Below are 27,088 nucleotides of genomic sequence, written 5' to 3'. Positions count from 1 at the left end.
TAGATTCCCTCAATGTGGATGGCCATAAACAATAGATAAGGAGGGGGGACTGGTAATGTTAAAATGGCGGCGTGGGCTCATTGGGCCGAAGGGCCTGTTTCCCAGGCTGTTTTTGTTCTTCCTTCTGTATTGGCCTCCTTATTTAAGGTGTAAATATATTGGAGGTAGCTCAGAGAAGGTTTACTGGACTAATACCAGGAATTGATGGGTTGTCGTATGAGGAAAGGTTGGAAGTGTTAGATTTGGACCCAGAAGAGTAAGAGGTGACTTCATATAATCCATACTGTGCACAAGGAGGCCATTTGGCCCATCGAGTCTGCAACAACCATAGTCTCACCCAGGCCCTTTCCCATAATCCCATTTATTTACCCTTCACACTCCCGACACTAAGGGGCAATTTAGCATAGCCAATCAACCTAACATGCACATCTTTGGACTTGATTGACACACAAGATCCTGAGGGGTATTGACACGGTTGACGTGGAGAGGATGTTTCCTCTTGTGGGAGAATCTAGAACCAGGGGTCACTGTTTAAAAATAAGGGGGTCGCCCATTTAAGATGGAAATGAGAAGAAATGTTTTCTCTCAGAGGGTGGGGAGTCTCTGGAACTCTCTTCCTCAAAAGGCAGTCTTTGAATATTTTTAAGGCAGAGCTGGGTGGATTTTGATTAACAAGGGGATGAAAAGTTATGATTTAATTTGATTTATTATTGTCACATGTATTAACAGTGAAATGTATTGTTTCTTGTGTGCTATACAGTCAAAGCATACCATTTATAGAGAAGGCAACTCGAGTGCAGAATGCAGTGTTACAGTCATAGCTAAGGTGTAGAGAAAGATCAACTTTATGCAAGGTAGGTCCATTCAAAAGTATGATGGCAACAGGAAAGAAGCTGTTCTTGAGTTGGTTCGTATGTGACCTCAGACTTTTGCATCTTTTTCCCGAAGAAGGTGGAAGAGAGAATGTCTGGGGTGTTTGGGGTCCTTAATTATGCTGGCTGCTTTCCTGAGGCAGTGGGAAGTGGAGACAGAGTCAATGGATGGGAGGCTGGTTTGTGTGATGGATTGGGCTACATTCATAACCTTTTGTAGTTCCTTGCGGTCTTGGGCAGAGCAGGAGTCATACCAAGCTGTGATACAACCAGAAAGAATACTTTCTATGATGCATCTGTACAAGTTGGTGAGAGTGATAGCGATAGCTGACATGCCAAATTTCCTTAGTCTCCTGAGGAAGTAGACGCGTTGGTGGGCTTTCTTAACTATAGTGTTGGCATGGGGGGGATCCAGGACAGATTGTTGGTGATCTGGACACCTAAAAACTTGAAACTGTCAACCCTTTCTACTTTGTTCCCATTGATGTAGACAGGGGCATGTTCTTCTTTATGCTTCCTGAAGTCGATGACAATCTCCTTCGTTTTGTTGACATTGAGGGAGAGATTATTGTTGCTGCACCAGTTCGCTAGATTATTTCATTCTTGTATTCTGTCTCGTCATTGTTTGAGATCCGACCCAATCTGGTGATGTCGCCAGCAAACTTGAAAATCAATGTCCTGTAAAATTGAAGCATAACCTCCTGGGATGGGGAAGTTACAATCAGAGCCATGGTCTTATTCAATAGCAGAGGAGGGAAGAGTGGAAAGTGGCTGACATTGCTCCTAATTGGTATGAGCACCACTTTCGAGGGCAAGTTGGATGGACAATAAATGCTGGCATTGCCAACAATTCTCACATCCTATTAATAAAGGTACATGTGACAGTGTAGGGAGAACTTAACTCTTTCTATCCCTGTGCTATACCTGCCCTGGGAATGTTTGATAGTGACAGTGTAGCCGAAGCTTTACTGCGCATCTAATCTGGAAATACAGAGACAGAGACTAAAAAATATTAGAAAAATTAAACTATTTATTTGCAGAAATTGATATCAGTTATATTTCCTTAGAAAATCAAATACAGATTTAAAGCACATTTTATACACTCAACTACATACGCACAACACACATACAAGATCCTAGGTGCCAGCCACAACTCTATCCCACCCTGTCCAAGTTGTGTGGTTCTTCAGCTAAATTGGAGTCTGGTGGGCACGGCCTCTCTGAATTATTGATTTAATTTGGGAGATTGGCAGCCGCGTAAGGAGAAGGGGAAAACGCTCAACTCAAACTGCAACCCTCGCTCCGCCCCACCCAAACATCAGTATCATCCTTCCAATTAAATACAAACACAGTCCCTTTCAATTCATATACAAGCATATCTTCCAATGAATTTGAATACAAAGATCATCCGACTCACGTTATTTCTGTGGGAGTCGACTGGAGCTGAGCTCTGAGATGTCAACATCCTGCCCATTGTCACTCCCTTTGTGACAGAGTGGGGCTGGGAGTTTGGCCTTCACTCCGTGCCCTGCTCCAGTCCATTTCTGTACCCATCTATTCCATAAACCATAAATACACACACACACACACACACACACACAGAACACATTCAAACCACTACCAAGGCGAAAGATGTAGAGGCCACTGGCTCAGAGGGCATTGTTCACAATCCCCAACCCTGTCCTCCACTCCAAAACTTCCCAAATATTCCTAGTGTCTTCTGATCAATCCAGCACCATTCTGGACTCTCAGTTGAACGGGAAGGTGTCACGTACCCCCCGAGGGTCTGTTTATCCCAGTCTCTATCCCCTTTGGGTTCTTGCCTCGCGGCAGTTGCTGACTCTTCCTGGTGGGCCCCAATCCAATGTCAACGGTGATGTTGGTGAACAATGGCAGCCGCTGGCGGCTCAGGGTGACGTAGGACAGGGAGTTCATCCCATCCTGCCTCCATGTTCTCCGTGTCCTGAACAGTAGGTCAAACCTGAGGAGGAGAGTAAGAGAGGGACAAAAGTGAGAAGGGGCGGTGGGGGGGAAAAACACAGAGGTGGTGGTGGGGGGTGGGGGGATGGACAGAGATGCGGGGGGGCGGGAAGAGGTCAGGAGGGGACAGCAACAGAGAGAGAGCAAAACAGAGTGTGAGACGGACAAACGGTGTGACACAGGGAAAAGATGAAAAGAGAGACATGGCAGAGAGTACGGCAGAGAATGAGAGATAGATGAGATAGATGAAAGAGAGAGAGAGAACACTGTTGGTAAATAACAAAAGTTTCCCTGTTGCTGTCATTCTGGTCACAGGTTTGCGGATGTAAGGATCCTGTAAAGACTGTAGAGTGGAAGCAGACCCTATCCCAGAGTGTCAGCAAAACCAACAATTCACAAAGAGATTAGAATTCCATTGACTGGCAGGAGATCATTCAGCCCATCAAGTTCACCCTGACCCACCAAAAGAGTATCTTATCCAGGTGCAACCTCCCAACCCTCTCCATTGAACCCAATCAGCCTAAAATGCACATCTTTGGAGTTTTGGAGGAAACCCATGCAGACAGAGGGAGAATGTACAAACTCCACACAGACAGTGACCCAAGTCTGGAACTGAATCTGGGTCCTCTGTGCTGAGAGGCAGCGGCGCTAACCACTGCACCACTCCACTTCTTCCATTCCACTTGAGTCTCTCCTTCCCCTGGCCATATTAACCTCAGTTATGCGATTTCTGCTTCCAGTCACTGACCCAGACTTACTGGAGCCTGTTTGCCCACCCACCTCTGCCCCTCTGACAGTCCAACACCCCCCTCCTCCCCACCTCACTGCCCCTCCAACAGCCCAAATTCCCACTCACTGATCCCAACACCCCCTCACTGCCCCCCCGATGGCCCAACCTCCCCCCCACAACCCCTCTAAAAGCCTAACACTCCCCTCACTGCCCATCTAATAGCCCAAACCGCCCCCCCCAACAGCCCTAACAGCCCAACCCCTCTGCCAACTGCTGCTTCAACAAGCCAAAAATTACCCCCCCTCCCAATCTGCCCAATTGCCTTGCCACGGCTGGCCTACCTTCTTGGATTTTCCTCATTGCCACTGTCCAGTTTGTGTTTGATCATTTTGTATCGTCCCAGCGACAGGGGCGGGCGAGAGATCCTCATCCCAGCCAACTGCAGCCTGCGGAGGAGAGCATAAGGAAAGCCTATGGGTTTCACTGTGCAGAGAGGCAGGCGGCGGGGGGAGGGGAGAGGGAGGGAGGCAGGCGGTGGGGAGATGGGAGAGGGAGGGAGGGGGGGGAGGCGGCGGGGGGGGAAGTGGGGAGGGAAGGACGCGGCAGGGGGAGGGGAGAGGGACGGAGGCAGCGGGGGGAGAACAAGTGTAGCTCCATGGCACAGAGGTTAGAGAGTGGGCCAGGAAGGAGAAAGGGAAAGAATGGGTGATAGACAAAAGGGTGAGTCTAAGGAGGAGAGACAGCAAAGGGAGGATTCCGTGAGGGAGAAGGAATCATTGAGGGAAAGATTAGACAGAACGGGAGAGGAGCATTGATGAGCAAGAGGCATAGCAGGATAGGGATTGTTTAACATTCAAGATGTAGTCAGTAAGAAGGGCTGTTGGGTGACAGGGGTTACTAAGTGACAGTGAGGCAGCTGGATTAACATCAGTTGAGATACAGTCAATAATAAGGGCTGTTGGGTGAGACGGGTGTTACTGAGCAACAATGAGGGGAATCTGGATTAACATCAATAGAGATACAGTCAGTAATGAAGGGTGCTGGGGGAGAGGGATTATTGAGTGACTGTGAGGCAGCTGGATTAACATCAGTAGAGATACAGTCAGTAGCACAAGGAGCTGGAGGTGGATCGGTTGGAGTTATTATGTGACTGTATAAAACTCACCTTCACACATTCACGTCCCTGGAACATTGAAGGAAACAGGGTGAGAGTGAATGATACAGGAAGACCGAAAGGAGTGAGGACATGGGAGAGAGAATGATATATGAATGAAAATGAGAACAGTAAGAACATCAACAAGACAGCAGGAACATTTAACAGTGAGAATTAGATAGTCCGATGTCTGGAACTCTCTACCTTTCAGCCCCCCTCCCCTCAAACTCTCACCTTTAGTCGCTCACACTCAACTCTCTCATTTCATATTCTTCCACTCCCTCTTTGATCACTGACACTCTTTGTCACCCTCTTCCCCTTGATCTCTCTCAGTTTCTACCTATCCACACCTTGATATCCCAAAGCCAGTATCCCACCCTTAATCTCTCATATTTAATCTCCCTCAGCAGTCACATTGCTCTGAATTACAGACTGGAATCTAATCGAGGGGTTCAGGGTGGTTTATATATAGAATAACAGATACCCGGGAGTGAGTTACAGACTGGAATCTCATTGAGGGGTTTGGGATGGTTTAGATACAGAACACAGATATTAGGATGGGGGTTACCTGGTCGCTATGTCATCATCCTCCCCACCCCAGCCCCAATATTCATTCGGGAAGCCATTCATCTGGAGATATTGCTCTGGAGTAACTGCCGATACCCCGCCAAAGTACGTTTTGTACGGAAGTCTGCAGGATTAAACAGAGTGTCAGGTTCACAAAAAAAACCAAACTAAATATTTATCTAGGAACATTCCTTTAATAGTGGTTTCAATGTGTGTATGTGTGTGTGTGTCAGTATCTGGTTGAAGGAATACTCCTTTAATAGTGATTTGTGTGTGTGTGTGTGTGTGTGTGTGTGTGAGAGAGAGAGAGAGAGCGTGCCTGGGAGTAAAGGAACACGCCTTTAATAGTGATTTCAGTGTGTGTGTGCGCGTGTGTGGGAGAGAGCCTGGGTGTGAAGGAACATTCCTTTATTAGTAATTTCAGTGTGTGGGTGTGTCAGAGTTCGGGTTTGAAGGAACAGCCCTTTAATAGTGATTTCAGTATATTTGTGAGTGCAGATGTGAAGGAACACTCTGTTAATAGTAATTTCAGTGTGAGAGAGAGCCTGGGTACGAAGGAACATTCCTTTATTAGCGATTTCAGTGAGAGAGAGTCAGGTGTGAAGGGACAATCCTTTAATAGTGATTTCAGTGTGTGTTCTCACCTGTATCCGAACTTGTTCATGGCAATGGAGACGTGTTTGGGATTTTGGGGGTCACAGACATACAGGTTGTGGTCATTCTCCGGGATGAGGTCAACATCGTGCAGGAAGAGACAGTCCCATTCTTCATCTCGCAATGCCTCCTTCACCCCAACGTTGAGAAGCTTGGCCCTGTTGAAAGTCTGGTTGCCTGCCTGGGAAGTGAGTGAGCGCAGAGGCACACAGAGAAAGTGAGGTGGTTGGGGGGGGGGGTGGCGGAGAGAGGGAGAGAGAGAGAGAGAGAGAGATGTGAAAGTACAGCTTTGGCAGAGGGAGGGATGGGCGAAGGGTAACAATTGCCTCACCTGATGGATGACGTAGATGCCATACTGGAGCTGCTGCCTTTGTAGGAAGGGGTGGAGATAGTAGAGGAAGTGCCGGAGGTGAGTCTCCCGATTGCGGTGGGGCACAATCAGAGCTGTGCGGTACCGAGGCATGCAGTTGGGTGGGGTGTAAAACCCACCCTCCTGGATCAGGGGGTTCCTCTCCTGAATGACAGCAAGTGGTGGGATGCGATCAAACTGGATACTGAGTGGACCAACTGGAGGGAGAGCAGGGAGAAAAGAGACTGGTGAAGATTTCTGCTCATATTCCCCTCCTCCATCCCCCTTGCCCTGACCACCCCCGTTACACCCTCCCTCCGCCATGTCCCGCCACCACCCCCCCGTCGACCACAACCCCACTCCCTCTGCTACGTCCTGTCTCTCCCCCTCACACCACCCAGCACGTTCCCTCCCACACTACCCCTCCCTCCGCCTGCCCCCCCACCCTCATCCCCCCCTCCCTCCACCCACCCCCACACTACCCCTCCCTACTCCCCCTCCATCCCATAACACCCCACTCCACCTCTCCCCCCCCACACTCTGCGCCCGCCTCCCCCCACAACCCCCCCACCCCCTCACCCGTCTCCCCCCCCGACATCTCAACCCCACCGTCTCCTCCCCCCCGACATCTCAACCCCACCGTCTCCCCCCGCCCCGACACCTCAACCCCACCGTCTCCCCCCGCCCCGACACCTCAACCCCACCGTCTCCCCCCCCCCGACACCTCAACCCCACCGTCTTCCCGCCCCCACACACCCGCCCACCCATCTCCACCCTCACACCCCCTGCTCCTCCCTCCCCCCGCCTCCCCTCCACTCACAGCCACTCACCCCACGCCCCCCCGCGCTCCCCGCTCCCTCCGTTCCCCCCCCGCGCTCCCCGCTCCCTCCGTTCCCCCCCCCGCGCTCCCCGCTCCCTCCGTTCCCCCCCCGCGCTCCCCGCTCCCTCCGTCCCCCCCCGCGCTCCCCGCTCCCTCCGTTCCCCCCCGCGCTCCCCGCTCCCCGCTCCCTCCGTTCCCCCCCCGCGCTCCCCGCTCCCTCCGTTCCCCCCCCGCGCTCCCCGCTCCCTCCGTTCCCCCCCCGCGCTCCCCGCTCCCTCCGTTCCCCCCCCGCGCTCCCCGCTCCCTCCGTTCCCCCCCCGCGCTCCCCGCTCCCTCCGTTCCCCCCCCGCGCTCCCCGCTCCCTCCGTTCCCCCCCCGCGCTCCCCGCTCCCTCCGTTCCCCCCCCGCGCTCCCCGCTCCCTCCGTTCCCCCCCCGCGCTCCCCGCTCCCTCCGTTCCCCCCCCGCGCTCCCCGCTCCCTCCGTCCCCCCCCCGCGCTCCCCGCTCCCTCCGTTCCCCCCCCGCGCTCCCCGCTCCCTCCGTTCCCCCCCCGCGCTCCCCGCTCCCTCCGTTCCCCCCCCGCGCTCCCCGCTCCCTCCGTTCCCCCCCCGCGCTCCCCGCTCCCTCCGTTCCCCCCCCGCGCTCCCCGCTCCCTCCGTTCCCCCCCCGCGCTCCCCGCTCCCTCCGTTCCCCCCCCGCGCTCCCCGCTCCCTCCGTTCCCCCCCGCGCTCCCCGCTCCCTCCGTTCCCCCCCCGCGCTCCCTGCTCCCTCCGCCCCCCCCCCGCTCCCTCCACCCCCCCGCGCTCCCCGCTCCCTCCGCACCCCCCCACACGCTTCTTGTTTGTCCCCTGCACTCTCTGTCCATCCAAACATCCCCTCGTGCTCCCTTTCTGTTCTCTCATGCTTCCCATCTGTCTCCTCCGTCTCCCTGTGCATCCCGACAGCCCCTCACACTCCCCAATTCCCCCTCCCACTGTCCCAATCGTGCTTCCCACCTGTGCCCTGCACGCCCTGTCCATCGTAATGTTTCCTCAGTGTCCCCATCCACCCAGACTGCCCCTCTCATTCGCCAACCTTCCTCCATCCCCTCACACTCCAAATTCCACCCCCCCAGCCACTCCCCTCCCACCATCCCCTCACCCTCCCTGCCTATGCCTTGCACTCCATGTCCATCCCAACGTCTCCTTGGTCTCCCCATGTGTCCCGCTGTCCCCTCATGCTTCCTGTCTTCCATACACCCCATTACAATGTGTTGCCATCCCGCTGTGCTCATTGCTGAAGACTGCAGTGCTTCTGGGCTCACCCAGATACGGTGACTTGTCCGGGCAGTCGGGCAGGCCCTGGGTGCCAGAGATGGGCCTCTGAATTAGGCTGAGGTTGGTGTAGACGTCATGAGTCTTTGTGTAGTCCCAGGTGGGTTCGCCACCCCAGAACAAGAAGGTGACCATGCTCTGGAGTCCCCCAAAGGAATAATAGACCAGAAAGCACAACTGCGAAGCCACCAGAATCACAAAGGTGCACTGCCGATCCAGCCAGGGGCTCATCTCTCATCGGAGAGGAAGGATTGTCCTTCAACCTATGAAATGGGGAGGTGGGGGTTGGTGGAGTGGGAGACAACCAGTAGAGATTATTAGCCTCAGTGTCAATCCCCAGCAGATCAGAGTGAGATTACAGTGTTATAGTGAGTTTATGAGGGTTGTGGGTGAGTTTAAAAGATGATTGGGGGTGAGGTTACGGGGATCAGGCTGGGTTCTCTGTGGAGTTGGGGATGAATTAGGGTGAGTTTTGGTTTCAATTATTTGTTCACAGGATGTAGGCATTGCTAGCTAGGCCAGCTTTTATTGCCCATTCTTATTACCTGTTGAGAAGGTGATAATGAACTGCTGCGCTCCCTGAAGTGCAGATACACCCACAGTGCTGTTGGGAAGGGAATTCCAGGATTTTGACCCAGCGACAGTGAAGGAAAGGTGATATATTTCCAAGTCAGGGTGGTGAGTGACTTGGAGGGGAACATCCAGGTGGTGGTGGTGTTCCCAGTTATCCGCTGCCCTTGTCCTTCTAGGTGGTAATGGTATGGATTTGGAAGATGCTACAGTGCATCTTTAAGTTTATTTGTGTCATAAGTAGGCTTACATTAACACTGCAATGAAGTTATTGTGAAAATCGCCCTAGTCGCCACACTCTGTTCGGGTACACAGAGGGAAAATTTAGCATAGACAATCCACCTAACCTGCACATCTTTCAGACTGTGGGAGGAAACCAGAGGAAACCCACGCAGACACGGGGAGAACGTGCAGACTTTGCACAGTGACCAAGCCAGGAATCAAACCTGGCTCCCTGGTGCTGTGAGGCAGCAGTGCTAACCACTGTCACCGTGCATTTTGTAGATGGTACACACTATGCGTCAGTGAATGTTTGTGGATGGGGTGCCAATCAAAGGGACTGCTTTGTCCTGAGCTTCTTGAGTGTTGTTGGATTGCACCATCCAGGCAAGTGAAGAGTGTTCCATCACACTCCTGACTTGCGCCTTGTGGAATCAGGAAGTGAGTTACTCACCACAGAATTTCCAACCTCTCGCCTGCTCATGTAACCACAGTATTTATGTTCAATTTTTGGTGAATGGTAACCCCAAGATGTAGGTAGAGCAGATAAAACAAGCAGCGATAGTAATGCTATTGGTAATGCCATTGAATGTCAAGGGAAGATGGCTAAATTCTCTCTTGTCGGTGACGGTCATTGTCTGGCACTTGTGTGGCGAGAATTTTACTTGCCACTTGTCAGCCTACGTTTGAATATTGTACAGCTCATTCTGCATATGGACATGGATTGCTTCAGATCTGGGGAGCCACAAATGATGTTGAACATTGCGCAATCTGTGAACATCCCCACTTATCACCTTATGATGGAAGAAAGGTCATTGATGAAGCACCTGAGAATAACTGGCCCTACCGAGGGAGTCCTGCAGCGACGTCCTGGAGCTGAAATAAATGATTGACCTCCAGCCACCACAACCATCATCCTTTGTGCCAGGTATGACTCGGTGACTAGTGGAATTGCTCCCTCCACCCCTGGATTCCTATTCACTCCTGTTTTGCTAGGGCTCCTTGGTGCCATACTCAGTCAAATGCAGCTTTGATGTCAAGTGCAGTCATTCTCACCTTAACTCATTCTTTTACCCATGTTTGAACCAAGGCTGTCATGAGGTCAAGAACTGAGTGACCCCGGCAGAAGTGTTTTTCTTAAAGAATAAGGTACAACGTCTAATGCCCTTTTTTTACTGGCTGGGTTTTTAATAAACTTTAATCCCAAAAAACTGCCAGCCATCCAAATATACAACTCTTATTTACTATTGAGAAAAGTATGGATGTTAAGGAACTTGGGGAAATAAATAGTGATGTCTTGAGGAGTATACATATAACAGAGGAGGAGGTGCTGGAAGTCTTAAAGTGCATCAAGGTAGATAAATCCCCAGGACCTGATGAAGTGTATTCCAAGACATTGTGGGAGGCTAGGGAGGAAATTGCAGGTCCCCTAACAGATTTGAATCATCGTTAGTCACCGGTGTTTAAAAAGAGTGCAAGGAAAAGCCTGAGAACTACAGGCCAGTGAGCCTCACATCCGAGATGGGTAAGATGTTAGAAGGTATTTTGAGAGACAGGATCCACAGACATTTAGAGATGCAAGGACTGATTTGGGACAGTCAGCGTGGCTTTATGAATGGGAGATCATGTCTCACAAATTTGATTGAGTTTTTTGAAGGGGGAACCAAGAAGGTGGATGAGGGCAGTGCAGTTGATGTTGTCTACATGGACTTCATCATTCAGCAAGGCCTCTGACAAGATACCACGAGGTAGGTTGCTGCACAAGGTTAAATCTCACGGGATCTAGGGCAAGGCATCTAAATGGATACAAAATTAGCTCCTTGACAGAAGCCAGAGGGTGGTTGTAGAGGATTGTTTGTCAAACTGGAGACCTGTGACCAGCAGTGTGCCTCAGGGATCAGTGCTGGGTCCACTGTTGTTTGTCATTTACATTAATGATTTGGATGAGAATTTAGGAAGCATGGTTGGTAAGTTTGCAGATGACACCAAGATTGGTGGCATAGTGATCAATGAGAAAGGTTATCTTGAATTGCAATGGGATCTTGATCAATTGGGCCAGTGGGCTGAAAAATGGCAGTTGGAGTTTAATTTAGACAAGTGCAAGATAATGCATTTTGGTAGATTGAACCAGGGCAGAACTTACTCAGTTAATGGTAGGGCACTGGGAAGAGTTATAGAACAAAGAGATCTAGGAGTACATGGTCATAGCTCCTTGAAAGTGGAGTCACAGGTGGACAAGGTGGTGAAGAAGGCATTCAGCATGAGTACAGGAGTTGGGACGTATTGTTGAAATTATACAAGGCATTGGTATAGCCACACTTGGAATACTGTGTTCAGTTCTAGTCACTCTATTATAGAAAGGATATTATTAAACTAGAAAGAGTGCAGAAGAGATTTACTAGATGCTACCAGGACTTGATGGTCTGAGTTGTAAGGAGAGGCTGGATAAACAGGGACTTTTTTCCTGTGGAGTATAGAAGGCTGTGGATGATTTTATAGGTCTATAAAATATAATCATAGAATCTCTACTGTACAGAATGAGGCCGTTCGGCCCATCGAGTCTGCACCGACCACAATCCCACCCAGGCCCTACCTCCCATATCCCTACATACATACCCACTAATCCCTCCAGCCTACGCATCTCAGGAAACTCAGGGCAATTTTAGCATGGCCAATCAACCTAACCCACACATCTTTGGATAATGAGGGGCATAAATCAACTAGATAGTCAATATCTTTTCCCAAAGGTAGGGGAGTCTAAAACAAGAGGGCATAGTTTTAAGGTGAGAGGTGTGAGATACACAGAGGGTGGTGAGTATCTGGAGCAAGCTGCCAGAGGTAGTAGTAGAAGTGGTAAAATTTTGTCTTTTAAAAAGTGTTTAGACAGTCATGTGAGTAAGATGGGTATTGAGGGATATGGGCTAAATGCAGGCAATTGGGACTAGCTTAGGAGTTTTAAAGAAAGGGCAGCATGGACAAGTTGAGCCAAAGGCCCTGTTTCCATGCTGTAAACCTCAATGACTCTAACTTGCATTGCACCCAAGTGAGATGAAAAAGGACAAATTTTCAACTCCCTCCATGCCTATAAGACCCCATCTCCTGCTAGCTTTTACACTGTCACTCTTCAGACATTTGACAAGACATCAAAATGTAATTACCAGCTCTGCAAAAAAACAAAATGGCCTCAGCAGAGGCAATAATAAAATTCCTCTGGAATATTCAGTCAGCAAGACTTTTTAAGAATTTTTACCATGCCAGACAGAGGAGTAGAGATGGAAATGTTATGCCAAGAGGTTGAAAAGACCATCTCACTCCGGGAAGTATCATGTCTGGATTTGTAAAGTAACCATCCTGAGAAATCTACTGCAAACTGAGATCTTTCTGGAATAAAGCATGGAAATCTGCTCCATACAATAGGGAGACAACTGAAAATGGCCGCAATGTGGAACAACTGCATTGGGAGCACTGAAAGGGCAGTTAACCATGTACTGCTTTGAATATTCATCTTCTTCGCAAATGATAAAATATCTCTTCTACGTCTGAATTTGTGTGCGCGTATGAACATACATATGCATGTACGTGCGTGCAGCCCAGGGAATGTGTGTGTCGTATTAACGCTGGTCACAATTTACCTAGGTTAAAGAAAAATGAATTTAAATTCTAAATTCCTTTGATTTTAATTCAGAAAACCTGTCAGATTAATTCTTTACAATCTGAAAGTGTGTTAAGTAGGACTCTGGCAGTACTGGCAAAGCACACCCTACCTAAATTCGCAACAGATCTGGAGGGTAAATTAGGGAAGTCAATTTTTACCCCTCCTCACATGGTTGGAACAGAAACTTAGAGGGGGGGGCTATCATTCAGGATTAGATGTTTCAGACAGTGAGAGAGTTGGAGTTGGGAAAGGAAGTTGTTCCCTTGAAGGAAACTTACTTTACCAAAGGCCTTCCAGTGGTTTTCTTGCGTTTACAACACTGAAGTGCTAAAACACATCCACACTCAAAGCCAGTGCCTCTCCAGATTTGCAAACATTTGGTTTGCGGACATGGGGAGGTTACAATAGGAAATATAGTGGCTTTGTGAAACAAACATTTGTGGCACACCTTACTTGGCTTGAACCTCCTTCTGCTTATATTTGACAACTCAGTTATCATATTTTGCATGTTAATCCAACTAAGAAAACTTTGAGACTGATTGCAGGTGTTCAAACTTCCTTCGCATTGAATAAACGAGAGATTTATTTACTCACATCCTCAGGTGGGCACACAGGAAAATCTCAAGTTCAACATTAATACGTTCTGCGATATTAGCTTCATACAGTTGCATACATCTGAATTAGAAGCACAGTAGGCCACTCAGCCCCTTGAGTCTGCTGCCACATTCAATAAGATCATGTCTGATCTGATTGTAACCTCAACCCCACATTCCTGCCGCCCCCCAATAAACTTTCACCCCCTTGTTAATCAAGAATCTACCCAGCTCAGCCTTAAAAATATTCAAAGTCTCTGCTTCCACTGCCTTTTGGGGAAGCGAGTTCCAGAGATTCCCCACTCTCAGAGAAAACATTTCTCCTCATCTCTGTCTTAAATGAGCGACCCCTTATTTTTAAACAGTGACCCCCGGTTCTAGATTCTCCCACAAGAGGAAACATCCTCTCCACATCCACCCTGTCAATATCTCTGCAGTGGATACAAACCTAACCTCTCTAACATTTCTTCGTAAGACAACCTGCCCATTCCTGGTATTAGTCTAGTGAACCTTCTCTGAACTGCTCCAAAACATTTACATCTTTCCTTAAATAAAGAGACCAATACTGTTCACAACATTCCAGATGTGGTCTCATTCCTGTCAAACTGGAGCATAGCCCTCCAACTTTTGTATTCAATTCCCCTCACGATAAACAATAACATTCTATTACCTTTCTTAATTACTTGCTGTACCTGTATATTAGCTTTTTGTGATTCATGCACAAGGATACCCAGATCCCTCTGCATCTCAGAGCTTTGCAATCTCTCACCATTTAGAAAATAAATGATGTGACAACAATAACCTCTCCCTCAGTGCCAACGAAACAAAGGAGATACTCATTGATTTCAGGGAGCATAGGGAAGAACATGCCCCTATCTACATCAAGTGGGACTAAATAAATGGTTGAAAGCTTCAAGCGTTTAGGCGATCAGATCACCAACAACCTGACTTGGCCCCCTCCCCCATGCCGACACTATAGTTAAGAAAGTCCACCAATGCCTTTACTTTCCCAAAAGATTAAGTAAATTTGGCATATCAGCTACGACTCTCACCAACTTTTACAGATGTACCATAGAAAGCATTCTTTCTGGTTGTATCACAGCTTGGTATGGGTCCTGCTCTATCCAAGATGGCAAGAAACTACAAAGGGTCATGAATGAAGCCCAGTCCATCACACAAACCAGCCTCATGTCCACTCATTCCACCTACACTCCCTACTGTCTCAGAAAAGCAACCAGTATAATTAAGAACCCCATGCACCCTGGACAAACTCTCTCCCATCTTCTTCCATTGGGGAAAAGACAAAAGTCATTAGACTTCTGAATGGATCTACCTTGACCTTTCTCTACATTCTAGCTATGACTGTAACTCTACATCCTGCACTCTCTCCTTTCCTTCTCTACAAACGGTATGCTTTGTCTGTATAGCATGCAAGAAACAATACTTTTCACTGTATCCTAACACGTGACAATAATAAATCAAATAAATTTATTTGTATTCTCCCTGACAAAATGGACAATTTCATATTTTCCCACATTATACACCATTTGCAAGATTCTTCCTCTCTCACTTAACCTAGCTTATGTTCCGTTGTAACTTCCTGACATAATTTCCTACCTATCTGTGTCTCATTAGCAAATTTAGCAACCATACCTTCAATCGCTTCATCCAAGTCATTTACATACATAAATTGTAAAAATTTGAGGTCCCAGTGCTGATCCTTGTGGTACACCACTTGTCACATACTGCCAAACAGGAAAAGACCCATTTATACCAACTCTCCATCTTGTTAGCTAGCTAATTGCCAATCCATTGCACCATGGGCATTTATTTTCCACAATAAGCTTTGATGTGGCAACTTATCAAATACCTTTTGAAAACCACCGGTTCCCCTTTATCCACGGCACGTGACTCCATCAAAGAACACCGATAATGGGTTGAATGTGTTTTCGCTTTCACAAAACCATGTTGACTCTAACTGACTGTCTTGAATTTTCAAAAGTGCCCTGCTATAACACCTTTAATAATGGCTTCTAAAGAACAAAGAACAACACAGCATGGGAAACAGGCCCTCGGCCCAACGAGCCTAAGCCGCCATTTTAACATTGAGAGTGCCCTCTTCTACCTATGACCTTTGTCTATGCCTATTGGACTCCACAATAAAGGAACCATAACCAGATTGAGGGACGACTAATTTAGGAACAATTTGTTAACACCAATCAGCCTAAGAGCACGTTTTTGGGGTGTGGGAGGAAACTGGAGCACCCGGAGAAAACCCATGCAAGCACAGGGAGAACGTGCAAACTCCCACAGACACTGGCCCAAATCCATGTATCTGCACAGGAAACAGTGATAGTCACTGAGCTGTCATGTTGCCCGTCAGCTGGTCCAGTTTAAGCGTACACTAACGACGTGAAGCACTAGGCAACTCTCGAAGCAACATCCAAGAGCAGCCCTTGCATGACCCACTGCGTGTATACCCCTTGTTGGGCAACAAGGCGGACCCAATCACCAATTTTCCAATGCCAGATGTTAGGCTAACTGGTCTGTAATTTCCTGCTTTCTGTCTCCCTCCCCTTTTTGAGTAAAGGAGTTAGATTGGCTAAATTTCAACCTAATGGTTTCTGGATCTGGAGCATTTTGGAAACTTAAACTCAATGCATCAACTATTTCACTAGCCACTTCTTTTATGACCTTATGTTGAAATCCATTTGGACCAGGGTATTTGACAGCCCACATCCCCAACAATTTGTTCAATACCACTTCCCTGATGATTATAATTTTCTTGCGTTCCTCCCTCCCTCCTATGAACCCAAATATCAGTTCACTGATACAGACTTCTGCAATATTTTGTAAAAGTTAAGATGAGATGGTTTATATGGTCAAAAAGAAAAGCAGCAATTGCTCCAGCAGCAGACACGCAATACCTCCGAAACGTCACCTTTTTACTACTGGCCTCCTTTCCTTCCAGCTTTCAGAGCAGTCAAAGCATACATTTTGAGATACATTCAAACTACCCCAAAACAGCTCAACATTTTCACAAATTCAACTTCTTGCCTCATTTATCCAACTCTCAGCCTGATTCAATGTGTCCGCTGAAAAGTAACACAAAAACAGCTAATCACTACTGGCCCCGGTGTGGATCAAACTCCAGCCTTTGAATGTCATTGTAGGATGAAACAGTTTTAAAAGATTATTTGTGTCGTAAGTAGGCTGACATGAACACTGCAATGAAGTTACTGTGAAAATCCCCGAGTTGCCTTTTCGGGTACACTGAGGGAGAATTTAGCATGGCCAATGCACCAAAACCAGCACATCTTTCGGATTGTGGGAGGAAACCAAAGCACCCAGAGAAAATCCACACAGACATGGGGAGAATGTGCAGACTCCGCACAGACAGTGACCCAAGCCAGGAGTTAGACCCAGGATCTTGGCACTGTGAGACAGCGATACTAACCACTATACACCCATATTCTATACATGATATAGCTCCTCAACTATACCACATATTTTCAACCTGACTTACTGGATGTTCCTTTCACAGTACAACTTGCTTTGCCTAACTTATGACTTCTGATCTCTTCATGTTACCCAAAAGGAGAAGTTTTATATTTTGCATTCAACGCAGTCTATAGCTAGCGTGGGTCAGACTATCAAATTACCAAAATAAGGGATTATTTTTATATCCAAATCACACCCTGTAAAGTTGATACCCACATGCCAATTTGTTCCATAACTTTGAGTAGGTCATTAACTTGCAGTATCATAGAATCCCTACAGTACAGAAGAAGGCATTCAGCCCATCGAGCCTGCACTGACAATAATCCCACACAGACCCTATCCCTGCAACAGTGTTCCAAGTGCGGTCTTACTACTGAGGAACATTCAGTGATTACAAATTTTAAACAAATACTATAAGTCTTTCTAAACAAGAAAACAACTCAGCTCCTGCAGACAGCCCAGCTGCTTCTTAGCCTTTTGGCTAAGGTCAAGTGTAGTATCGACACATTGTACTTGGTTGAAGTCATTAGGTTACACTTCAGCTTCATTTGAAGCAATTTTTAAAAGCGGCATCTCGGCCTTTTGACTAAGATGCAAATGAGATCAAGCCTTGGAGGGGGAGCAATACCTACTCTAACCAGCTTGGATCATGTAGATCAAGCCCAAGACAGGTGAGAATCCTGTCTTGTCAGCTTGTATCGGGAATGTCTCAACTTGTTCAGACTCTGAGTTGGACTTGATTGGATTGAATTGGAATAAAAACAAAAAACAAATCGCAGCTAGAGCCGGAATTCTAAAGGGAAAGAGAGAGATAGAAAGGGAGAGAAGTGCAGAAGGCTGGAATTGTGTAGGGACAGGTCTCCTGTGTGTATTGGTGGCACCCCTTGCTTAGGTCCGAGTACAGAGTTGTTCTAGTTTGCCCATTTAATCCCCAAGTTTAGGTCTGAGTACAGAGTTGTTCTAGTTTGCCCGTTTAATCCCCAAGTTTGATGAGAATGAGGTGGAGGCCTTCAAAGAATCATAGAATCCCAATAGTGCAGGTCATTCGGCACATATTTACTCCACAATCCCGGGACACTAAGGAGCAATTTAGCATGGCCAATGCAACTAACCCTCCCATTAGAGGGAAACCGGAGCACCCGGAGAAAATCCACACAAACACGGGAGAACGTGCAAACTCCATACAGACAGAGATCCAAGCCAGGAATCAAACCAGGGTCCCTGGGGCTGAGAGGCAGCAGTGCTAACCATTGTGCTGCCCCATATCTTGTGTTAAATTACATCTCTGAATTGTGGTTTGCTTGTCAGGCTTTCAGATTTGAATATTAACTGTATTTCACTGGATTTGTGAAGAATTCCATACTTTTGCAACAGAAAGGGAAATGATGCAAGTTCACAGACTCCCTGTTCGCCCGTTTAAAAATGTACTAAACTTGTGGCTGAAAACAGTCTTGCTTCTCATTCCCTTCCTCTGTCATGCAACATACTCCTGTTATTCTGGCTCTAGCTGTGATTTGTTTTTAAGCTGGGCTGTCTGCAGGAGTTGTTTTCCCATTTAGAAAGACTTATCGTATTTGTTTAAAATTTGTAATCATGGAATGTTCCCCAGTTGAAACTTTATTGTTTATTTCTGTTATTAACACCAGCCTTAAAGGACCCTCTCCCAACACCCAGGGCTAGCAGAGCACAAAATAAATAAGCAATTAAGTTTCAACTAGAGGTCATAGAGTCAGAGGTTTACAGCATGGAAACATGCCCTTCGGCCCAACTTGTCCATGCCACCCTTTTTTTTTGAAACCCTTAAGCTAGTCCCAATTGCCCATGTTTGGCCCATATCCCTTTATACCATCTTACCCATGTAACTGTCTAAATGCTTTTTTAAAGGCAAAATTGTACCCGCCTCTACTACTACTTCGGGCAGCTTGTTCCAGACACTCATCACCCTCTGTATGCCTCTCTGGAGCTTTTGTATCACTCCCCTCTCACCTTAATCCTATGCCCTCTAGTTTTAGACTCCCCCACCTTGCTGATCTATGCCCCTCATTATTTTATAGACCTCTTCAAGATCACCCCTCAGCCTCCTGTGCTCCAAGGAAAAGAGTCCCAGTTCATCCAGCCTCTCCTTATAAGTCAAACCATCAAGTCCGAGTGGCATCCTAGCAAATCTCTTCTGCACTCTTTCTATAATAGGGTGACTAGAACTGTACACAGTGTTCCAAGTGCGGTCTTACTACTGAGGAACATTCAGTGATTACACATTTTAAACAAACACAATAAGTCTTTCTAAACGAGAAAACAACTTAGTTCCTGCAGACAGCTCAGCTGCTTCTCAGCCTTTTGGCTAAGGTCAAGTGTAATATCAACATGTTGTACTTGGTTGAAGTCATTAGGTTACACTTCAGCTTCATTCGAAGCAATTTTTAAAAGCGGCATCTCGGCCTTTTGGCTAAGATTCAAATGAGATCAAGTCTTGGAGGGGGAGCAATACCTACTCTAATCAGCTTGGATCATGTAGATCAAGCCCATAGAACATAGAACGTTACAGCGCAGAACAGGCCCTTTGGCCCTCGATGTTGCATAAGAACATAAGAGATGGGAGCAGGAGTAGGCCATCTAGCCCCTCGAGCCTGCCCCGCCATTCAATAAGATCATGGCTGATCTGTCGTGGCTCAGTTCCACATTCCCGCCCTCTCCCCATAACCCTTAATCCCCTCGCCCATCAAAAACCCATCAACCCGCGTCTTAAAAATATTTAGCGAGGCAGCCTCCACCACCTCAACGGGTAGAGAATTCCAGAGATTCACCACCCTTTGAGTGAAGAAGTTCCTCCTCAACTCCGTTCTAAACCACCCCCCCTTTATCTTGAGGCTGTGCCCCCTAGTCCTACTGTCCTTTCTGAGCGGGAAGAGTCTCTCCACCTCTATCCTATCCATCCCATTCATCATCTTATATGTCTCAATGAGATCTCCCCTCATTCTTCTACACTCTAACGAGTACAAGCCTAGTTTATTCAGCCACTCCTCATAGCTCAACCCCCTCAACTCCGGTATCAGCCTAGTAAACCTCCTCTGCACTCCCTCCAAGGCCAAAATATCCTTGCGTAAGTACGGCGACCAAAACTGCACACAGTACTCCAGCTGCGGCCTCACCAATGCCCTATACAGCCGCAGCAAGATCTCCCTACTTTTATATTCAATCCCCCTCGCTATGAAGGCCAGCATCCCATTCGCCTTCCTGACCACCTGCTGCACCTGCAGGCTGGGTTTTTGCGACTCATGCACAAGGACCCTGAGGTCCCTCTGCACCGTCACCTGCTGCAGTTTTTGGCCACGTAAGTAATAGTCCTTCCTACCATTATTCCTACCAAAGTGGACCACCTCGCACTTGCCAACATTAAATTCCATTTGCCATTTCCTGGCCCATTCGCCCAGCCTATCTAGATCCTTCTGCAGACTCTCCACACCCTCCGCGCAATTTGCCGTTCCAACAATCTTGGTGTCATCAGCAAATTTCGACACCATACACTCGGTTCCCTCCTCCAGATCATCTGTATAAATGGTAAATAGCTGAGGCCCCAGCACCGACCCCTGGGGCATTCCACTAGTCACCAACCGCCAATCCGAATAGCACCCATTGACCCCCACTCTCTGCCTCCTATTTGACAACCAATCCTCTATCCACGCTAACACCCTACCCCCAACTCCATGCCCCCTTACCTTCTGCAATAACCTCTTGTGAGGTACCTTGTCAAACGCCTTCTGAAAATCAAGAAAGACCACATCCACCGGCTCTCCTCTATTCACCGCCCTAGACACATCCTCATAGAACTCCAATAAATTCGTCAGACATGACTTCCCCTTAACGAAACCGTGCTGCGTCTGCTCTATCAAGCAATTCCCCTCAAGATGCCTCGCTATTTCCTCCTTGATGACGGATTCTAACATTTTACCTACAACAGACGTTAAACTAACCGGCCTATAATTCCCTGCCTTTTGCCTGGCTCCCTTCTTAAACAACGGCATAACATTAGCCGCTTTCCAATCTTCCGGCACTTCCCCGGAATCCAGTGACGTTTGGAAAATAATCACCAAGGCATCCACTATCACCTCCGCCATTTCTTTCAGAACCCTCGGATGCATTCCATCCGGTCCTGGGGACTTGTCCACAATCAGTCCCTCCAGTCTGTCGAGTGTCGCCTCTCTAGTAACAATAATGTCATTGAGACCCTCCAGTCCTACCACCTTTCCATCGCTAACACCCGGCAAATTATTCACATCTTCCTCCGTGAAGACCAAAACAAAAAAGTTATTCAAGACCTCAGCCATTTCCCCATCCCCTACCACTAAGTCCCCCCTCTCATCCTCTAAGGGTCCAACGTTCACCCTAGCCAGCCTCTTCCTTTTTATATATTTATAAAAACTCTTGCTATCCTTTTTTATATTAAGCGCTAGCCCAGCTTCATAGTTTATCCTACCCTTCTTTACCAATTTCTTTGCCATTCTTTGTTGACATTTAAACCTCTCCCAATCCTCTTCTCACCCACTATTCTTAGCTACGCTAAACGCCTCCACTTTTAATTTAACACTTTCCTTCACCTCCTTCGTTATCCACGGCTTATTACCTCTCCTCCTACGGTCCTTTTCGCTGACCAATTAAGAAAAAAGCAATGACCCTCTAACCTAAACCATTCCCTTTCCATCCATAAACCTATCCACAGACCTCTTAAACGCCCCCAAACTTGGCACATCTACAGCTGCAGCAGGCAGGGCATTCCAATCCCTCACCACCCTCTGGGTAAAGAACCTACCTCTGACATCCGTCCTATAACTACCACCCCTTAATTTAAAGCTGTGTCCCCTCATGCTAGCTTTCTCCATCCGAGGAAAAAGGCTATCACTGTCCACCCTATCTAAACCTCTAATCATCTTGTACGTTTCAATAAGGTCTCCTCTTAATCCTAACGAAAACAACCTCAAATCCCTCAGCCTCTCCTCATAGGACCTTCCCTCCACACCAGGCAACATCCTGGTAAACCTCCTCTGCACCCTCTCCAATGCCTCCACATCTTTCTTATAATGTGGGGACCAGAACTGTACACAATACTCCAAGTGCGGCCGCACCAGAGTTTTGTACAGTTGCAACATGACATTGCGGCTCCAAAATTCAATCCCCGTACCAATAAACGCCAAGACACCATATGCCTTCCTAACAACCTTATCTACTTGATTTCCAACTTTCAGGGATCTATGCACATATACATCTAGATCCCTCTGTTCGTCAACACTATTCAGAGTCCTACCGTTAGCCCTATACTCTACACATTTGTTATTCCTGCCAAAGTGAATTACCTCACACTTTTCCGCATTAAACTCCATTTGCCACCTCTCGGCCCAGCTCTGCAACTTGTCCAAGTCTCTCTGTAAACTATGACACCCCTCTTCACTATCTACCACTCCTCCGACTTTGGTGTCATCAGCAAATTTACTAATCCATCCTTCTATACCCTCATCCAGATCATTTATAAAAATTACAAACAGCAGTGGCCCCAAAACAGATCCCTAAGGCACACCACTTGTAACCGAACTCCATGACGAATACTTTCCATCAACCACCACCCTCTGTCTTCTGTCAGCTAGCCAATTCCTGATCCAATTAACTAAATCACCCTCAATCCCATACATCTGCATTTTCTGCAGAAGCCTTCCATGGGGAACCTTATCAAACGCCTTACTAAAGTCCATATATACCATGTCAACTGCCTTATCCCCATCCACCTCTTTGGTCACTTTTTCAAAAAACTCAATAAGGTTAGTAAGGCACGACCTACCCTTCACAAAACCATGCTGACTATCTCCAATCAATTCCTTACTCTCTAAATAACTATAAATCCTATCTCTAATAATTTTTTCTAATACTTTGCCCACAACAGAAGTAAGACTCACCGGTCTATAATTCCCAGGAAAGTCTCTATTCCCCTTCTTAAACAATGGGACAACATTCGCTATCCTCCAGTCTTCTGGCACTATACCTGTGACCAACAACGACCTGAAGATCAGAGCCAGAGGCTCTGCAATCGCCTCTCTTGCCTCCCAGAGAATCCTAGGGTAAATCCCATCTGGCCCAGGGGACTTATCTATTTTCAAACCCTCAAGAATATCTAGCACATCCTCCTTATCTACTTCAATACTATCCAGTTTACAACCCTGTAACCCATTGTTCTCCACAACTACATTTACGTCTCCCTGCGTGAATACCGAAGAAAAATATTTGTTCAGTGCCTCTCCAATCTCTTCCGGCTCCACACATAACTTCCCACTGCTGTCTCTGACTGGCCCTAATCTTGCCCTAACCAATCTTCTATTCTTAACATATCTAAAGAAAGCTTTAGGATTCTCCTTAATCCTATCAGCCAAAGTCTTCTCGTGTCCTCTTTTAGCTCTTCTTAACTCACTCGTTAGCTCCCTCCTGGCTAATCTATAGCTTTCCAGTGCACTACCTGAGCCTTCAAGCCTCACCCTGACATAAGCCTCCTTTTTCCTTTTAACCAGCGAATCAACTTTTTTAGTGCACCACGGTTCCCTTACTCGACCATTTCCTCCTTGCCTGATAGGGACATACTTATCAAGGACTCGCAGTGGCTGTTACTTGAATAAACTCCACATTTCGGATGTTTCCAGCCCCTGTAGTTTCCTAGACCAACCTATGCTCCCTAATTCTCTCCTAATAGCCTCATAATTACCCTTCCCCCAGCTATAACTACTGCCCCTAGATTCATGCCTATCCCTTTCCATCACTAAGGTGAACGTAACCGAATTGTTGTCACTATCACCAAAATGCTCACCAACTTCCAAGTCTAACACCTGGTCTGGCTCATTTCCCAGCACCAAATCCAATATAGCCTCACCTCTAGTTGGCCTATCTACATACTGAGTCAAAAAACCTTCCTGCACACTTTGTGTAAAAACTGGCCCCTCTAACGAGCTAGAGCTATAGTTATTCCAATCAATATTAGTAAAGTTAAAGTCTCCCATAACAATTACCCTATTACTTTCACTCCTGTCCAGGATCGTCTCTGCAATCCTTTCCTCTACCTCTCTAGAACTTTTAGGAGGTCTATAAAAGACTCCCAACAGGGTGACCTCTCCTCTCCTATTTCTAATCTCAGCCCATACTACCTCAACAGACAAGTCCTCATCAAACTTCTTTTCTGTCACTGTGATACAGTCTTTGACTAATAATGCCACTCCTCCCCCCCTTCTACCTCCTCCTCGACTCCGACTGAAGCATTTGAACCCCGGAACCTGCAACAACCATTCCTGTCCCTGCTCTATCCATGTCTCTGAAATGGCCACAACATCAAAGTTCCATGTACTGATCCACGCTGCAAGTTCATCCACCTTATTGTGAATACTCCTCGCATTAAAGTATACGCATTTCAAACCATGCTCTACTCCACCCCCACGATGCTGTGCTTTACAGTCCTCATCTATGACCCCCTTAATCTCATCCCTGCTACTCAGGATCCCACCCCCCCCCCCCCCCCCGAATCAGTTTAAACCCCCCTGCATAGCCTTTGCAAATTTTCCCCCCCAAGACATTGGTTCCCCTCTGATTCAGGTGTAGACCATCTCTCTTGTAGAGGTCGTACCTACCCCAGAATGAGCCCCAATTGTTCAAGAACCTGAACCCCTCCCTCCTGCACCATCCCCTCAGCCACAAGTTCAAACATTCCCTCTCTCTGTTCTTCTCTAAACTATCCCGTGGCACAGGCAAGAGTCCCGAGATAACCACTCTGCTTGATTTGGCCCTAAGTTTCCACCCCAACTCCATAAATTTCTGTTTAATATCCCCTTCCCTTATCCTCCCTATGTCATGTGTCCCCACATGAACTATGACTTGGGGCTGACTCCCCTCTCCCTTAAGAGTCTTGAACACCCGCTCTGAGACATCCCGGACCCCAGCCCCTGGGAGGCAACACACCAGCCCTGAGTCCCGTTCATTACTGTTGACTCTCCTATCTGTCCCCCTAATTATGGAGTCCCCAATCATCAGGCCCAATCTTTTACTTCCCCTACCCACCTGAGCCTTCACAGCAGGCTCACCTCCAGAGACCTGCTCCCTTTGGCTATCTCCAGTTGATTCTTCCTCAACTGTAGCCTCCAGGACAGAAAACTTATTTTGGAGGGGAACAGCCCTGGGGGATTGTCTCCCCGATTGCTTCTTACCCCTCTTCCTAGCAGTTACCCGAGAATCATTTTTAGGAGTGACTATCTCTTTGTAACTCCTGTCAATGTCCGCCTCAACCTCCCAAATTATCCGGAGTTCCTCCAATTCCAGCTCCAGCTCCTTAACACGATCCTCTAGGAGCTGCAAGTGTGCACACTTCCTGCAGGTATAATCAGCAGGAACACTACTGGTGTCCCTCACCTCGTACATATCGCAGGAGGTGCAGCGTACTGCCTGAACTGCCATCTCTGATACAATTTCCAGGAGGGAAAAACAACTTCCCACACACTTATTATTAGGTTAGAGGAGGGGGGAGGGTGGGATACTCTACCTGTGTAGAGGATCGGGTTTCCTCTCTGTACCAATTTATAGGGTCAGAGAGACAAAAAAAATCTACAACTACCGGTAAGCCTCCTTATGACGACTTCCGGTTTCTAGTTAATTTAAAGAAAAGGTAAAGAAAAACTACCACTGCTCACTACTTTAACAAAAAGAAAAAGTTAAAAATTACCTTAAACTCGAACTCTACACTCGCCCAAATCGCTGCCTCTCCGTGCTGCTCCACAGGAACAATGAGGCCGATACCCGGAGGTTAGTACTTATAAAGCTAAAAAAAAACTACAACTACCGGTAAGTCTCCTTATGACGACTACCGGTTTCTAGTTAATTTAAAAAAAAGACAGGTGGTGAGAACCCTGTCTTGTCAGCTTGGATTGGGAATGTCTCAACTTGTTGAGACTCTGAATTGGACTTGATTGGTTTGAATTGGAATAAAAACAAAAAAAAACAAAGCGCAGCTAGAGCCAGAATTCTAAAGGGAAAGAGAGATAGAAAGGGAGAGAAATGCAGAAGGCTGGAATTGCATAGGGACAGGTCTCCTGTGCATATTGGTGGCACCCCTTGCTTAGGTCTGAGTACAGAGTTGTTCTAGTTTGCTCATTTAATCCCCAAGTTTGATGAGAATGAGGTGGAGGCCTTCAAAGAACCATAGAATCCCAATAGTGCAGGTGGTCATTCGAGTCATCGAGCCTGAATCGACAACAATCCTATCCAGACTTGATCACTGTAACCCCATGTATTTACTCTACTAATCCCCTACTGAAAAAAAAATACTTGAATCCTCTTGACACTAAGGAACAATTTAGCATAGCCAATCAACCTAACCTGCACTTCTTTGGACTGAGGGGGAAACCAGAGCTTCTGGAGGAAACCCATGCAGACACGGGGAGTACTTGCAAATTCCACACAGACAGTAACCCAAGAAAAATACAACGCCGGCACATCCACATCACAGTAACCCAAGCCAGGAATCGAATCACGGTCCCTGGAGCTGTGAGGCAGCAGTACTAACCACTGTGCTACCATGCCTCCCTTCATCTCCTTTGAGAGAGTCACTCAGTAGGTGGGGAGGCTAGTAGAAAGCATAGTGCTGTTGCAAAGTAAGCTTTCAGTCAAGGCTCACAAGGTTTACTCCCCGTAGACTGAAGAGAGTTCAGCTGAACTATGAGGCAGCAATGTAGGCTACCTTAAGCACAGATGGGCTAGTGCTGGAGATGTCCCATCAGGAATTCTGCTCCCTCTGAAAGCAGCAGAACAGGGTGTACATCGAATTTGAATGGCTAAAGCAGTTCTCATTTGCCCGTTGGGAACAAGTGCTTAGGAACTAGGAGACATGTGAAAAACCTTTGAGAAATAATGCTCCATGAAGAATTTAAAAATTCCCTCTCCCAGTGAAAACATGCAGCGAGGATCAGAAAGTGGCAAGCGCAGATAGGCAGCACCTCCAACTGACTGAGATCGTCCTAAAGCCCTCATCCCAAAAGAAACTCTTCTACAATCACCCCCATCAATCTGGAAGGATAGAAGGTGGGATGTGATAGGAAACCG

The 27,088-nt window shown here is 47.3% G+C and overlaps 1 protein-coding gene across 1 annotated transcript; it reads right to left on the bottom strand.

The window, feature by feature from the left end:
• Positions 1 to 1,882: 1,882 nt before the first annotated feature.
• LOC145340097 (beta-1,4-galactosyltransferase 3-like) lies at positions 1,883 to 25,732 on the bottom strand. Its single transcript, XM_080184523.1, has 7 exons — positions 25,713 to 25,732; positions 8,428 to 8,700; positions 6,288 to 6,523; positions 5,947 to 6,137; positions 5,304 to 5,426; positions 3,924 to 4,028; positions 1,883 to 2,853 (listed from the first exon to the last, which is right to left on the bottom strand). The coding sequence occupies exons 2-7, from the start codon at positions 8,666 to 8,668 to the stop codon at positions 2,640 to 2,642; spliced, it is 1,110 nt and encodes a 369-aa protein (XP_080040649.1). The 5' UTR covers positions 8,669 to 8,700; positions 25,713 to 25,732; the 3' UTR covers positions 1,883 to 2,639.
• Positions 25,733 to 27,088: the final 1,356 nt, after the last annotated feature.

The sequence above is a fragment of the Carcharhinus amblyrhynchos genome, unplaced genomic scaffold (assembly GCF_965287045.1).
Source record: "Carcharhinus amblyrhynchos unplaced genomic scaffold, sCarAmb.v2.hapA scaffold_776, whole genome shotgun sequence".
Classification (NCBI taxonomy): Eukaryota; Metazoa; Chordata; class Chondrichthyes; order Carcharhiniformes; family Carcharhinidae; genus Carcharhinus; species Carcharhinus amblyrhynchos.
The sequence above is the reverse complement of the archived record's forward strand: the minus strand, read 5'-3'. Positions and strand labels throughout refer to the sequence as shown.

Excerpts from the sequence above, each read along its gene's own strand:
- LOC145340097 (XM_080184523.1), bottom strand. The coding sequence starts at position 8,668 with ATGAGCCCCTGGCTGGATCGGCAGTGCACCTTTGTGATTCTGGTGGCT. Across the intron at positions 6,138-6,287 it reads GCATCTACGTCATCCATCAG|GCAGGCAACCAGACTTTCAA; the intron begins GTGAGGCAATTG and ends CTCACTTCCCAG. Across the intron at positions 2,854-3,923 it reads AATGAGGAAAATCCAAGAAG|GTTTGACCTACTGTTCAGGA; the intron begins GTAGGCCAGCCG and ends TCTCCTCCTCAG.